Raw genomic sequence first — 16411 nt, 5'->3', positions numbered from 1 at the left:
GGGCGGCAGAGAACTGGGAAATTGGGGAGACCAGGAACCGAACCTTGTCCGCACCCGCCATATTAACCAGGCTGAGCCAATGATGGCGCTCCTGAACCAGTAAGGTGGACACCCGGAGGGCGAGGTTGGATGCAGTGCAGTGCACACCTATGAGCGCATGGTCTGGGCTACCCTCGTGCATGTCCATGAGTGCCCTGGCCTGATAGACCTGTAGCAGCACCATGGCACGGAAAGAGGAGGCGGCTTGCCCACAGGCTTTGTAAGCTCTGCCCGTCGGAGCGGACAAGAACTCACAGACCTTAGGTCCAAAAGGCAGTGGCCGCGGGACACAGTTGCCCCCGTGTCACGACAGACCGCTCCACTGGAGGGGCCTCGCAATCCTTCACCGTTCCTCCGTCAAGAGTAGTGAGGGGGGAAAAGCTATTCAGGCAGTTTCTGTCAGAGAAAGGTGCCATCCACAACCTGGTAAGCTTCTCAATGCACTTTGGGAAAGAAAGGCACTGGGGCGGCGAGCTGAGAACCAGTGCGGCCCGTCTCGAGATACCAATCCTCCAACCGAGACTGAGCGGGACACGGTGGATGATTCCACTCAAGCCCCGCAGCCTTGGCGGCCCGTTTCAGCATAGCTGACAATTCTGGATCCAGCTCAGGCAACGTTACACTCCCAGAGGGAGATAACGCAGCCAAGTCGTCATCTCCAGAGGCCAGCTCACCCTCCGATGCTGCTATCTACATCCTATTCTCTGGGGGAACCCAAATTGAAATGACTGATCGGTCCATTACAGAGGGACCAGCACGTTCAACAGGAAATTCCATCGGCTGCAGTGTGATGGAGAAGCCCACAGGGATTGGTTACCGGGTGAGACATCCATCACTATCCTCTGATCACCCATCCCACATGGCACCCAGGGGTGGGGCATGGTAAGGGGGACTCCAGCTTCACGGACAAAGGTGCAACAATTGTTACCGTCAGAGAGGAACAGAGAACGACCGCATCCAGAAACGAACGGGTGGAATGACATCTTGAAAAAGACACAAACGCACCCGTGTTGCTCTTTCAGGAAATAGGACCCATCACCAGTGCCGGAGCAAACAGGGGAATGACCGTAGCAACACTGAACAGTTAACTGAAACAGTTAAACACACACCTTTCCGCCCTCTAACCAGCTGTCAACAAGCACAAAGATTTAGAAAATTGTTGCTGTTAAAACAGCAGTTAAGAACTCAAAGCTCGCAATCACCGCTGCACTCACGCTGTAGAAACCACCAGCACTGGGAGAGTCTTCCAGAAGAACACCGACACACTCACTCATTGTAAACAACAGTACTCTTCAGAGACATCAAACGATCGGCTCCGAAGCGAAAGGCTACTAGTGCGTGCATCCAGTTTCGTATTTACACCCACGCCGCAGGGGCGGAGTGTGTGATGCAAATCACGCATGCCAATTCCATTGGCTCGTTTTCAATAGTACTCGAAGATGACTGGCTCCCTGGCATGATCCCAATCAGTCGACACGTCGACAACGTCGAACGTGAACGACTGAAAGGGAACCCTCGTTTTCAATAGTACTCGAAGATAACTGGCTCCCTGGCATGATCCCAATCAGTCGACACGTTGACTACGTCGAACGTGAGCGACTGAAAGGGAACAAAACTTTATCATTTCAAATACTACTCTCACATGTCAACTCAGCATTCCAGAACATTGTGCTTTCTGCAACTAACGGTAATTGTTTTTGGCCAGTGATAAACTCTATGTTCTCGGCTAAAGAAAAACCAAAGAACTTTAAAAAAAAAAAAAAAATTCAGCACAACAACAAGATTTTCCAGGACATTTTACATATTCTCATTTTCTATGTGTTTTCTATGACTGGAAAGTTTTTCATCATCAATGTTCCAGGTTTTCAATGTTTCCATGACGAGTGGGAACCCTGAACTAATTAACAAAATTAACATCAGGTGCAAATCATTATCAAATCAATGAAACAGAAACGGGCACAGATTACCTGTATGAGCCACTTTTATGTTTTTAGGTTAACTGCTGTTTCTCTTTTTGTAAGACTTTTTGTACATTTCAGAAGTTGAAGTTGAACAAAGGTTTAGTCAATTCATGAACGTTAATGTTTACTGTGGATGTCACAGAAGATTAGAGATTCAGACGTTTTTTTATTATTCTCATATGGTAATCACATGTTATGACTGACATTACTTCCAGTTTCACTGATAGTTTCCCTTCACCATTGAGAAGGGAAATGACCTTTAACTTTTCAAAGAGCTCTGCACGTATTTGCATCTACAGTACATCAGATAATAGAATAGACCGTGTAAAATAGAACATGTGAAACCTGATCATATATCACGACTGTAGGCAATGAAGTAACCTATTCTTTTTTCCTGTAATAGCTCTGTCAAGGAGGCAAAAAATAGGCATCTTTTTCACTTTAATAAACCTGCCAAACATTCAATGATTCATAAAGAAATATTAATTAATGGATAAGCTAATGTGTTACTGATGCCAACATTGTCATTTTAATTTTAATTGCATTGATTAATGTAAAATTGTTATATGGTTGTCTACATTTTCATAACGTATTAGGGGGTGGGGGTGTAATGAACTAACCCAAACTTGTCAGCAGTCCTGCCTCTGTGTGGGTGGGTAAAGATACATTTAAAGTGATTAAAGCCCTCTGTTCTTCCTATCATGCCAGGACGAGACAATAAAATGGGTCATAATTATGTAAGTACAGTACGGCAATTCTAATGAAGAAATTTAATTTGTAATTATTTTGTGTTATAAATGTAATTCCACATTAACTATTGTTATTAATTATAGTAGTGAACGTTTATAAAATATTTGATTGCACTTTTTACAGTATGTGCATTTTACAGTGTACTTACACTTTACGTACAAAGAAAGTACTGAGTAATATGGTAACTATTTGGACTTAATATGGGATGGGGTTAAGTTTAGGGTTACGTTAGTATCTAGTTAGAGTTATTTATAACTCTACAACGCAGTACATATATTTAGAACAGACTGTAAAATAAAGTGCTTTCAAAAATGATACATTATGATAGAAAAATAACAAAATGATACAGTAAAAACTTGGTTAAATATTAATTACCTTGTTATATAATTATTCATGTAATTATACTGTAAAATATACTAAAATAACGGTTTATGAATTACCTTGTAATTTATAACGGACAAATAGTATTTAAGTAATATTGAACATACATTTACAAATAATATTGTTAAAATTAAAATTGTAAAGTTGGTTTTATGTAGCATTTTGTTTAGTATAAGTTTAAAGCATAATTTTAGTGCTGTGTGTTTGTTAACCTTATGGTTATTTGTGTGGGTAACACTGTGCAGTGTATCTTTAAGTCAATGACCAAATTTGCTGCAAATATTGATTTTGATTAATTTGTTAGTCATTCTGTGGCATTCTATTGTAACACCATTTTTACAATTGGTTAATTTTACAGTATAACAAAAATATATTTTCTTGGTATGTTAACATACAGTTTACAGTTAATCTACAAAACGATACTGTTGCATCAACCACAAAATAACAATATTTCATTTCATTTCATTTATTTGTAAAGCACATTTAAAAACAACCCATGGTTGACCAAAGTGCTGAACAGGACAGAGTAATCAGTACAAGGATAATATGATATAAAAATGCTAGAGCAATCGATCCGATTACAAGCAATAGAATAAATAATACATTAAATAGAATACAATTAAAGGTTAAGAGAGTGCTTTAAGGATCCACATTAAGAAAGTGTTTTTTAAGCTTTAATTTGAAAGTGGCAAATCACGAAACTGTTCTGATTGATAGCGGTAGGCTATTCCATAGTTTGGGGCCTGCTACTGCAAAAGCTCGGTCACCTCGATGTTTCAGTCTCGATCTGCGCACAGAGAGCAATCCAAGGTTACTAGACCTAAGCAACCTGGATGGGTCGTGGTACTGTATTAAAGGAATAGTTCACTTTAAAATGTAAATTCTGTCATCATTTACTCACCCTCAAGTTGTTTCAAACCTGTATTAATTTATTTCTTCTGCTGAACACAAAGAAAGATATTTTGAAGAATGTCAGTAACCAAACAGTAGTCTGTACACATTGACTTCCATAGTATTTTTTTTTCCTACTATGGAAGTCAATGGGTACAGACTACTGTTTGGTTACTGACATTCTTCAAAATATCTTTATTTGTGTTCAGCAGAAGAAATAAATTAATACAGGTTTGAAACAACTTGAGGGTGAGTAAATGATGACAGAATTTTAATTTTAAAGTGAACTATCCCTTTAAGTCAGATAAGTACCCTGGTGCTAGGCCGTGTAATGATTTAAAAACTAAAATTTTAAACTCAAATCTCTTCACGTTTTCCAGAAAGCTGTTAAATCTGCCAAATCAAAATATCTTACAGAAATTGTCTCAAAAAAATCATCATAGACCAATAATTTTATTTTCCACCATCGACTGTTTTAAACCCTGTGGTTGATGGTTTCCCTAAAGTGTCTGATTTTTTATGTGAAAACTTTTCATCTTTTTTTGTCACAAAGACAATAATGTTAAGACCACAAACAACACTCAGTTCTCTTGTTTTCCCTCAAGTGCCCAGGTGCTCATATACCTGGAGCATGTTCGATCCAATTTCCCTACCCACTTGCAGAGATATTGTTGAACATCTGAAACCTACCTCTTGTCCAAATTATATTATTCTGTCACTCTTTTTTAAGCAAATTATTGATATCATAGGGCCTGATTTCCTATTTTTTATTAATATTTGTTTGAACACTGTCCCAGACTGCCTAAAACATGCTTCAGTCACTCCTCTATTGAAAACATCTAATCTTGATACATCTGATTTAAGTAATTTCAGACCAATCTCTAATCTTCCATTTATCTCGAAAATCCTGGAAAAGGTTGTTCTCAATCAACTACACTCCTTTATGAGTACAAATTAATTATATGACCAGTCAGGATTCAGGAAACTACACAGCACCGAATCTGCTTTACTGAAAGTCACTAATGACATTATGTTGGCTACAGATAATGGGATTGCTGTTGCCCTGGTCCTTTTGGATCTCAGTTCTGCTTTTGATATGGTTGACCATTTAATTCTCATCTCTCAACTAAAGAATTTAGGCATTCACTGCACCGTTTTAAATTGGTTTCAGTCTTTTTTTAACTAACAGAACATTCTCTGTACGCATTGGAAACTGCACTTCCTCAACAGCACATATTTTTTGTGGTGTACCACAGGGATCTATTTTAGCTCCGATATTATTCTCTTTATATCTGTTAGCATTGGGTTCTATCTTTTCTAAACACGGAGTATCATTTAATTTATACGCCGACGATACCCAATTGTATTTCCCATTTAAACAAGATAATTCAAGCTCTATAGAAGTCCTGCTTGCATGTTTTCAGGAAGTGAAGCTATGGTTGGCGCAAATTTTTTTTAGCTCTAAATGAGAACAAAACTGAAGTAATATTGTTTGGACCAAGTGATCTTCATGACTACGGTATTCTAAATCTTGATGAGTTAAATTCTCATGTTACCTCATCTGCAAAAAAATCTAGGTTTCTTGTTTGACTCAGATCTTAAGTTTGAGCAACAAATTAACTCGTTAAATCCTGCTTTTTTCACTTACGGCGTCTTGCAAAAGTTACAACTTTTCTCTCCCCAAAGAATTTTGAAACAGTCATTCATGCTTTTATTACCTCACGTCTCGACTATTGTAATTCCCTTTTATCTTGGAGCTAACCAATTATCCATCGGGCGCCTTCAACTAGTACAAAATGCTGCTGCCAGGCTGCTGACTGGTAGTCGAAAGTTTGATCATATTACTCCGATTTTAACTTCTCTAAACTGCATACCAGTCAAACAGAGAATCTCTTAAAATATCATACGACACCTGCAGTCGGTCCTTGAACCATTTGCGTTCTGCTCGTCTACAATTTCGTCGGAGTGAGCGGATAGAGTCGTTGAACCAAGATTTTTTGACAGAACGTTTAAATTTTGAAGGAGCAATGTTATTAACAATGTCCAAGCAGGTATTACTGAAAAAACTTAGATATGCATTAGTGTCCGGGCTTTCAGAGATCCGTTTCGTAGCTAGTTGATTGGCTGCTTTATAGGCATTGGAAAAGTCCTCACTGGCTGTGGGTGAAAAATAACGAACCCAATATGCCTGAGCAGGTTTCGTATTTGATCGACGAGATAGGGCAGTTGTAAAAGTCACAGATTTATGATCAGAAAACCCATTGTCTCTTATCTCCATATCCAATAACTAAAAATGCACTGTTACATACTGTAGAAACTGTAATATAAAATGACAAATATTTTTTTCCATTTGAATGTTCTAGAAATATTGCAATGTTGAACATCACTTGGCTCTAGTGCTGATGCTACTATTACACATGGATGCATCAACAGTAGATGGCCCTACTTACCAGCACGAAGACCCGCTCACAAGGCAGATACTCACATGCACACGCTGCCCCGCTGGAACCCACATGAGTGCGCACTGCACAGCAACTGAAGAAACTGTCTGTTCATCCTGTCCAAAGGGCCATTTCACACAGTTCTGGAACTACTTGCCAAAATGCCTGTATTGCAGCACCTTCTGTGTAGAGAATCAATACATTAAGAAAGAATGCACTCCTACTAACAACAGAGTTTGTCAATGTAAAGAAGGCTATTTCTGGCAAGCTAACTTCTGCATCAAGCACACGGAGTGTCCATCTGGATATGGCGTCCGACAGAATGGTATTTTACATGTTTCTGGGGTGTTTTGTTTTCTGTGCTTCTTGTTCATACATGAAGTTTGTGAAACATTTTTTAATGTATCCATAGGTACCTCACACAGTGATACAAAATGTGAGAAGTGTGCACGAGAAACGTTTTCCGCAGTCACATCCTCGACATCGCCGTGCGTAGAACACACCAATTGCACATCAATGGATCTTAAAGTTGTACTGAGAGGAACCGGCAAGCATGACAACTTATGCTCGACATGCAAGAATCTTCAGAATGACGGTAAATTCACTAAACGTTAGTCACGTCAAATCACGTCAAGTCAGATTTATGGTCCTCTGGCCAAATGAACATCAGACACAGTGTGATTTATTCCAGGCTGCATCACAAATCAGATTGTGTATTGATAGCATTAAAAAAAAATTAATCCAACTCCTTTTGCTAGAAAATACATTGACATTTGGTGGGAACATGGTTGGTCATCGATGGACCAATGTTCTGATCCCAAGACATACATCCCTATAATTTTCTTTTCTTTTAGATAAAAACAATTTTGAATATGTTGCCATACAATGAGAGTTCATGGTAACCACTGGTCTGTCAACCTCAAAAAGAAAAATAGTTTGTGTGAGGTACTGATTGACTGTCACGCATGGCTGGGGTAAAGCTACTCTGGATGCATGTATAAAGGTAGATGAAGATGAAGATGTAGGTAAATAGGTAATATTTAATAAATCCAACAGGTAATCCAATACGAAAAGAGCAACATACAACACATCCAAAACTGACGACACCGGACAGAGGTGGGGCACTCGAGTCGCATGACTTGTCCCTAATCCGACTCAAGTCGCAAATTTAAGGACTTATAGTAAGACTTGCTTGACTAAATGAAGAAAATTACTAGACTTGACTTGACTTTGAATTGAGATCCAATGAGAGACTTGAATCGCTGAATGACTCGAGAATGACTTTATAACAACTAAAGTAATTAAAATTGTTTTTATATAAATTATTGCATCATCAATTGATTAAAAAAATAAAATATGCGTAAAAAAAAAGTAAATATGCGTCTAAGACAGCTAAAGTTAAGTGATCGTTAAGTCGAAGTGATCATTTGTTGTTAAATTAGGGGCCGCTAAGACTACATTGTTTTCCTATACACAGACTTTAAACGCGAACCTGTGATAAACGCTGATGACGCTCACATGCGCATCAATAATTAATTCTATAGTTATATGCATTTGAATATATATGCGCAGGTTTGTAATTCCCTGCAAACCATGCCTAAACAAACTACTTGTCTTAAATTTTGATAAAGAATTTTATTTTATTACTTCGGGGTAGGTACGCAAGCCGAATTTCCCCACAACGCTTTATCTGTAGAGTGGTAATGGGATCATCCATAGGGAGAGACTAGTTGGCACTTCAGCACTGCATTGTCATCGGGTCCAGGCGAAGGTCCTTCGTCAGATCTGGATACGGCCTGGATCCGGAAGGCTGCGGGAAAACCTCGGGATAATCAAAGACACTAAAATTAGCGCAGATGCAATTTTTCTTATGATGTAACAAGTACATCAGGATATAAGGGAAGTGTTCCCAGTTCTGGCTGACCAAATCTATGCAGCCTAACATTGAATTATAGAAGTCTATAATGTATTATGTGAATGCTAGGTCAAAGAGATGTGTCTTTAATCTAGCTTTGAACTGACAGAGTGTGTCTGCTTCCCGGACAATGGTAGGAATACTGTTCCAAAGTTTTGGTGCTAAATAGGAAAAGGATCTACCGCCAGGACCCCTTACGGTACCCCTTACCAAGCAGACAATGTCACATTGGGTCAGGGATGCTATTGCTCTTGCCCATGAGACGCGCGGTCAAGCTTCGCCAAGTGTGCCCACTTACAACTTGTTTGTGATGCGGCAGGCTGGTCCTCTCCCAACACATTCATAAGATTTTATAGTTTGGATGTTCATGCCACTCCGGGCTCTCATGTCCTTGAGTCGACATTTCAAGCTAATGTCTAGGGCCTTCTTGCGTTCTTGTGAGCACACCTACACAACCGTAAGGGGTCCAGACACTTTCAACCACGGCAGCGTGGGTATTCTCAGTCCCAATGCACTAAGCAGCGCAGCATCGATTGTAGCTTTTGAAAGGGAATGATCCGGGTTACTTGGCTGTAACCCTGTTCCCTGAAAAAGCGGAACGCGCTACATTGCCGTGCTGAAGATGTCCCGGGACTGCTCTTCAGACAAAATATCCTGACGATGCACCTGTGGCACATCTATTTATAGCCTCGTGTCGCGGGTGCGCGCTGATGACGTCACCGACCGAGGCCATATTACCTCCGGGTCAATTCTATTGACGTGTTACACACAATATTCACAGCTGGTCAGAATTAAATACGTTCCCAATGCACTAAGCAGCACAGCATCTCGTTCCGCTTTTTCAGGGAACAAGGTTACAGCCAAGTAACCCGGATCATTTCTTGTGGTAAATGTAACTGTGACCATATAAATTGAGTGATCTGCTCCTTGCCCCCTAAAACAAAATGAAATATTTTTATTTTAACAAACGTTTTGCCTTCAGCCTTCGAAGGGTGCAGCCTCCAAATTGGGACGCAGCTAGTGATGGGTCAGTGATACACTCATTCTGGAACGAAGCAAGTGAAGTTCAATGCGCTGTTTGAACAAATCAGTTAAATTAATGCTTCTATGACTCATTCAAGACAATGATTTGCGCCACCTACTGGCAGTTTTAATTCATAATTAAATGTATCATTTATTACACATATACAATCATACTATACATATAAATGTATACTATAATAAATTATATTATTATTTATATTACGGTATAAATGTATACTTAAGAAAGTTTGTCATTTCTGAGGGGAAAATAAATAAGGTCAAGGCAAATATAATCTTTTTTTTTCTGTTTGTAACTTGACTTGACCCTTAGCAGGACTCGAGTTGACTTGCAAGTCAACTTAAGTTAAGCTAAGTTAAGTTAAGTTAAGACGTTGACTTAACTTGAATTGACTCTTGACTTGACTTGCTTGCTTGGTTTGTCTGCACTACGACTTGAGACTTACTTTATTTGAGGGTAGGGACTTGAGATTTACTTGTGACTTGAACACGCTTGACTTGCTCCCACCTCTGCCGGACACTGAACTTCTTCTTTTTCTTCTTCTTGTTTATTGGCGGTTGAAAAAACAGCCACCAACTGAACTGGAGTGTGGAACAGCAATGCGGAAAGACTACTCTTACTAGCCAGCAGCCATATCACCCTGTAGCCCAAGACTGGTTGCCCACTGAAGCTAAGCAGGGCTGAGCTTGTTTAGTACTTGGATGGGAGACCTTCTGGGAAAACCAGGTTGCTGCTGGAAGAGGTGTTAGTGAGGCCAGCAGGGGGTGCTCACCCTGTGTTCTGTGTGGGTCCTAACACCCGAGTGTAGTGACAGGGACACTATACTGACAAAGAGCACTGTCCTTCGGATGAGACGTTAAACCGAGGTCCTGACTCTATGTGGTCATAAAAAAATCCCAGGATGTCTTTCTAAAGAGTAGGGGTGTAACCCCGGCATCCTAGCCAAATTTGCTCAGTGGCCTCTGTCCATCATGGCCTCCTAATCATCCTCATATATATATATACTATTTGGCTTCATCACTCTGTCTCCTCTCCACCAGTAAGCTGGTGTGTGGTGGGCGTTCTGGCGCAATAGGGCTGCCGCCAGATCATCCAGGTGGATGCTGCACATTGGTGGTGGTTGAGGAGATTCCCCATTCTATGTAAAGTGCTTTGAGTGCAGAGAAAAGCGCTATATACATGTAATGAATTATTATTATTATTATTACTAAACATAATAATAATAATAATAAAAAAAGATACTTAGATACTTATCACAAATATAATATTGATGCTTTTATATATTGCAACACCTCATCTTTCATGCCTTATTTTCCTAACAGATTTTTAATGACATATCTTGGATTCCTTTTTCCTGCAATTTTATGAGCAACACTTGTCTTTCATTTTAATACAATGTACAATATAATATTACATGTTCAACTGTCTCTTCTACATTACAATGGCTGCACAACCCATTATGATGCTTTTTTATTTTATATAGATTCCCATTAAGTCCAGTATGACATGCACGTAATCTTGTTATTATCGATTTTTCTTTTCTTCTTAGTGTTGTTGTGAATCCTCATACCAACATTTTCTTCTACTGTAAAAAATGTCTTCCCTTTTTCCTCTATCATATATATTATTTGTAGATTTTCTAATAATTGCCTTGGTTTCAGGATTTGCTCATGAGAATTGTGATTTCAACATTATTGCATTTTAATTTAGTTATTTGCTAGCTAATCCAATATTTTATTTACTTTTATTCCAACATGAGCAGGAATCCAAAGTAAGTTCATGTTAATTTATTATACAATATGTATACAATATATCCTATATTAGATTCTGTCTACAGTAAGAATGACCCTATTTCAGGGCAGGCTTTTTAGAGCTGCTAAAGAGTCAGAGCATAAGACTACCTTTGTCAAGCCTTGATTTTTCCACCCACTGTAGAGCCCGATATATTGCTACAAGCTCAGCTGTAAATAAAATACCATCAAATGATCTGAAATTCTCTTTTTAATAGCTACCTGGTATTTTGGAAAATATACTGCAGTTCCTACTTTTCCAGATTCTGGATCTTTTGATCCAAAAATATCTAAGAAGTTACTATATTTTAGTTTTATGTATTGGTTCACTAAATATTCAACTGTCGTGTCCTTATTTTCTTTAATTTCGTATTGTACGTCTGTATCTATACAAGGCATAGGAAACAACCATGGAGACACTTCAGGTAATGGCACACTTTGCGTGTATTTCATCAGATCTATATCCATTATTTGGGCCATTTTATTTCCTGTCCACCTCTTCATGTTACCTTGGGTATGTTCCCAACTTTTATGAAACTCAGACTATATATTTGTCCTTTTAATGATGCCCAATAATTCATAGCTATTTGTTGCCTTCTCACTTCTAGTACTCCCAAAAATTTCTCCACATCTACCTGCTCAAGAATATGACCATATATTCTGGCCCAGCTTTTACATAATACCATAGAATATTTTTGGGGTCTTGTACCATGACTTTCTCAGAATAGAATGACTTTTTTCAGGCTTCCAAAAGTCAAGCCAACGTCACACACACACAGAGGAAATAATAGTGTACAAATATATAGCTAAATTACTTATTTTCTAAATAATAAAATCTTCTCTACATACACTTGCTTGAGATGTTCCGTTTTCAATTTTATATCTATTAAAAACTGATGTACCTACTCTAACCTGTACTGTCCTATTAGATTTTAAAAATCCTTCCTAAAAAGGTCCTATTTTTGCTTTCAACACTTTCGTTAATTTCAGTGGATTACGAGAACCTTTCGCTTCAAATTTCACAATTACCTTGTAGTCTTCCTTCCTTGTTTGAGTGTGCGGATTCTCGTCATCACTATCGGTCGTGCACCTTCATTTAGTTTTTTTTCTTTTACCTATCCTACTGACTTACTTCCATCCAACACTATTCAAATTTCCATCTGCACCTTCATCCATGTCATCCATTTCTTGTTCACTTCCTGACTCACCATCACTTCCCAGCATTCCTGTTCTTAGTCACAGCTCAGTGTTGCCGTACTACCCTTCCCTCGCTAGATGCACACTGAACTGAACATACTGTATGTACAGGTGATAATGATGATGATAATATGTGAACACCTGAACATAATTAGTGTCCATGACAACAAATGAGTGGGGAAGGCAGACGATGAAACAGTCCAAACAAAAATGATTGTGACATTGACTCACCAATTCAGTAAATTTTGACTGATATTTCTGCCTTCCGCCAAAGCTCTATTTTCGCCTCTACAGTATGTGTCCAGAATTATTCATTTTTAAAATGTGTGCCATGCTTCATTACTAAACCCAAAAACAAAACAGAAATGATTCATGCTGACTGCTGAACAGGGTTTCTGGCCCCCCTGAACAGTGTGTTTTTTTTTGTTTTGTTTTTTGCCTTTTAGGGCTGTTAATTGCGTTCCGGGAGTAGAATTTGGTTTGTGTTCCTCAAAAAAAAAAAAAAAAAAAAAAAAAAAAAAAAAGGATTTGGAATGACACAATGTTTACAAAATAATTACATATTTTTCTTATTTTATTCTTATTTTTACATTTTATGTTTGAGCAAATTTGCTGTTTTAAATCGTTTAGTTATATAGAAAAGCAAAAAGTCAGAACATGAAGATTAATTGTTTGTTTGTTTGTTTCACTGTTTTTGCTCATTTCCCGTCTAGGTGGTTTATCTATACTAAAACATTTCCTGCCAGAGTTCTTCGCCAAGGAAATAAATCGCCGATCCAAACTCTACCGATTTGTGAGACATCATCTTGGCCAGAACCTGCAAGGAAAACATTCTCTGTTTTCCAAAAGATCACTCTTACTTCAACGCATTTCAGAGTGGATTAGAGGTGCTACTATAGACCAGCTGAGAAAATTGCCAATGCAACTCAGAGAAAGTAACATTCACAACACTGCAGACAAACTCTCAAAAATGTTCAAAGAGTTAGATGCCTCAAATTGTGATTGTAAAATGGCAACACTGTAAATGATTTTTGGGGGGTTCCCTCCCAAAGCCAGTAAACAGATTTATTTTAAAAAAAAATTATCATGATGAACAAGCATGAGATTATGTTTGGGGCTAAAAGAAGCATTCATCCCTTTTGAAAAGTAAATGAACCACCAGTTTGAATGTTTAAATTACCTTGCAGTATTCTTTCTCCCCGAGTTGTGCTCTTTCATCTTTAATGCACACAACAAAGCAACTGTCAGTGGGAATGTTTCTGGGGAAATTTTAGCCGAATAATTTAATCAATTAAAGAAAATGTGTTCCCCTCTTAAACATGATAAGACTTGTGGTTTTTGATACCACTGAATGAATTGCGAAGAAAATTATGCTATACCTTCTTTTTCATGAAATCATACAATCTCAAACCCGTACTGGCTGGTAAAATGAAACAGTACTGGTTTAAGCAGACTTAAAGGGATTGTTGGCTGAACACAAAATAAAATCTTTTGAAGAATGTTGGTAACCAGTTGATGGGCCCCATTGACTTCCATAGTATTTATTTATTTTTCTACTATGGAAGTCAATGAGGTACATCAACTGTCTGGTCACCGACATTCTTCAAAATATCTTTCTTTGTGTTCAGCAGAAGAAAGAAATTCACACAGGTTTGAAACAACTTGAGTAAATGATGACAGAATTTTCATTCTGAAGTGAACTATTCCTTTAATAGCGAAGACGGAGACAGCATATGGGTGGCACAGTTTGAAATTTTAATGGTAGGCTATACAAGGCTTCATCTCCAAATAAATATCTGTTCACACTATCTAAAAAAATGCACCATAAATAATTCCAGTTCTGCAGCAGATGTTACAGAGCAAAATAGTGTTAAAAAGTGAAAGTGAATTAATCTTCTAGTGGCTCTGGGTACCACATTTAACTTATCTTTCGCCATAAACAAGCACAGAAACCATGTGCTTGATGGAGTTCTAGCTTACCACAAATGAAATGAGAATGTCTCTTGAGTATTTTAAGTTGATGTCACATGGACAGCTGGTAGATATTATGAGGCTTTGGTCACTAAGGCATTAAAAAGCGCCCTTTGGTGACACACAAGACCCGTTTCCCTTCTGTTTTTTTTTTTGTTTTTTTGTGCGTCTTTCTCTGCCTGTCTTTGTCTCTATTTTTTAAACATTTTCTAACATATTTTTTAAACCACCAGGGGAACTCCGTGTTATGTTTCACTGTTCCGTTATTGTGAGCTCTTTCTTGGCACAAGGCCTATAAACTAAAGAAGAAGTGAAAGCCATTTTTCACAGAAGGACTTTCCCCTTGAAACATGTTACATGTGGAGCCTTGTTCTAATTCATTTTAGAATTATTTCTAAATTCTTTTTAGGGGTAGTCTTGTTGTCACTTGGTTTTTCAGATTTTCTGACTACAGACACTTTTGACTAATAATGATTCATTACACCATTACTGTAACCATTTGTCTCTATCTCACAGACATTTGCGGTCAGACGTTTATACACGCTTTTCAGAAAATTAAAATGTTTAATAATTTTAACAAAATAAAAAGGATCATAAAAATTGCATATTGTTTTTTATTTAGAACACTATAATAGCTTAACATTAGAAAAGTATAATAGTCTGAATGGGCTATTTCACATAACAGATGTTTACATGTACTGTAACAGGTATAGAAATTATACTGTTAAATGTATGTATTGTTAGAAAGAATTGACACAAAGCTCTTCATTCATTTCCCTGATGTAGCCATCTATTCTTGATGTGAGTCCTCTCCCCTTTAATTGTTATGATGCCATGGATCAACATAACTTCCTGGGGCTCGTTCTTCGTACATTGCTCTATTGCTTATCAAATGACACGTACAAGATGATATCATCACGCTAATTAGCATTATCATGATCTGGCTAATTCGGTTCTTCGAACGCACCTGTTGTTTATGATTAGTATCGCTGGATTGAGTTATCTGAGATAATTGCGCGTTCATGCGTTGGTTTAAAAGGGGATATGTACGGTGGCAGAGAGAGCTCAACACACTGCAACTGAAAAAAACACATGCAAATAGAAAAAACACCCGCAAATAAAGAAAACATCTTCATCAATTTTACAACACGTGTGCTCCAATTACACACAACACAACCAAATACAGAAACTCGCTGCAAACGTTCACAACACAACCAAATACAGAAACACACTGCATATAGCACAGACCACAACGGAAATGTTCCGGCCATATAACTACCACGATCATGTTTTATTTTCAGCTGGTTTTTGGGTTGATTAGGTCTACTGTCTGTCTTGGAGTGTTAATGTTCAAACTGGATTTTTACACTGTATAAAATAATAAATATTCTTATTAGAAATAAAACTGTCTTGTTTTTGAGCTATATGCATAGCTATAGCTGAATAGTTAGGCCTACTACACTACTGTATTTTAATATTGGTGGTACTTGGAGAGCCAAATATTTTCTGAGGTGGTTCTTGGTGTAAAAAGTTTAAGAACCACTGATGTAAATGACACTCTCACGAGTCACGAGAAAACCAATAACTCTCAAAAAGTGCACCATTGCGTTGCGCTAAAGGACTTCCCGTATCAGCTCCACTTATAAATCTGCAATCTAATCTTGTTTACATGAAATAAGCCTGCTCCTGAGCAGGTTTAATCTTACAGACCTGCTGCTATGACAGCAAGTGCAGGATGAGCTTCAAAGAACCAAATAATCAAAAATCAAGGGAAATCGTCAACAATCAAATCCAGCTAACTGAATTAGCGACATATGAAGAACCCTGTTTGGCCTCCTTCTCTGTTTGTTTGTGTGTGTGTTGTGTCAAGAATAAAAGATCCAGTTGAACAAATGACCACATGTTTGATTGACAGACGTAAATTAAGATCTATAAAATAGAGGTTTTAGTCTCTACCTAACTGGTGTTACTAACCCCAGCTACATCAGTCACGCTTGGCGTCGCGAACTAAACAATTACATAGTACACAAGAA

At 38.1% G+C, this 16411-nt stretch overlaps 1 protein-coding gene across 1 annotated transcript; it reads left to right on the top strand.

Annotated features, from left to right (window-relative positions):
* The first annotated feature begins 2666 nt into the window (after positions 1–2666).
* LOC307005802 (tumor necrosis factor receptor superfamily member 11B-like) lies at positions 2667–15775 on the top strand. The gene is made up of 4 exons (XM_079626271.1): positions 2667–2737; positions 6386–6788; positions 6876–7058; positions 13121–15775. Exons 1-4 carry the CDS (start codon positions 2702–2704, stop codon positions 13429–13431), a joined length of 933 nt encoding a protein of 310 aa, XP_079482397.1. The 5' UTR covers positions 2667–2701; the 3' UTR covers positions 13432–15775.
* The last annotated feature ends 636 nt before the right edge of the window (positions 15776–16411 follow it).

The sequence above is a fragment of the Phoxinus phoxinus genome, assembly GCF_949152265.1.
Source record: "Phoxinus phoxinus genome assembly, chromosome: 10".
In the NCBI taxonomy this organism is placed as follows: Eukaryota; Metazoa; Chordata; class Actinopteri; order Cypriniformes; family Leuciscidae; genus Phoxinus; species Phoxinus phoxinus.
Note: the sequence above shows the minus strand (reverse complement) of the source record. Positions and strands in the feature narration are given on the sequence as shown.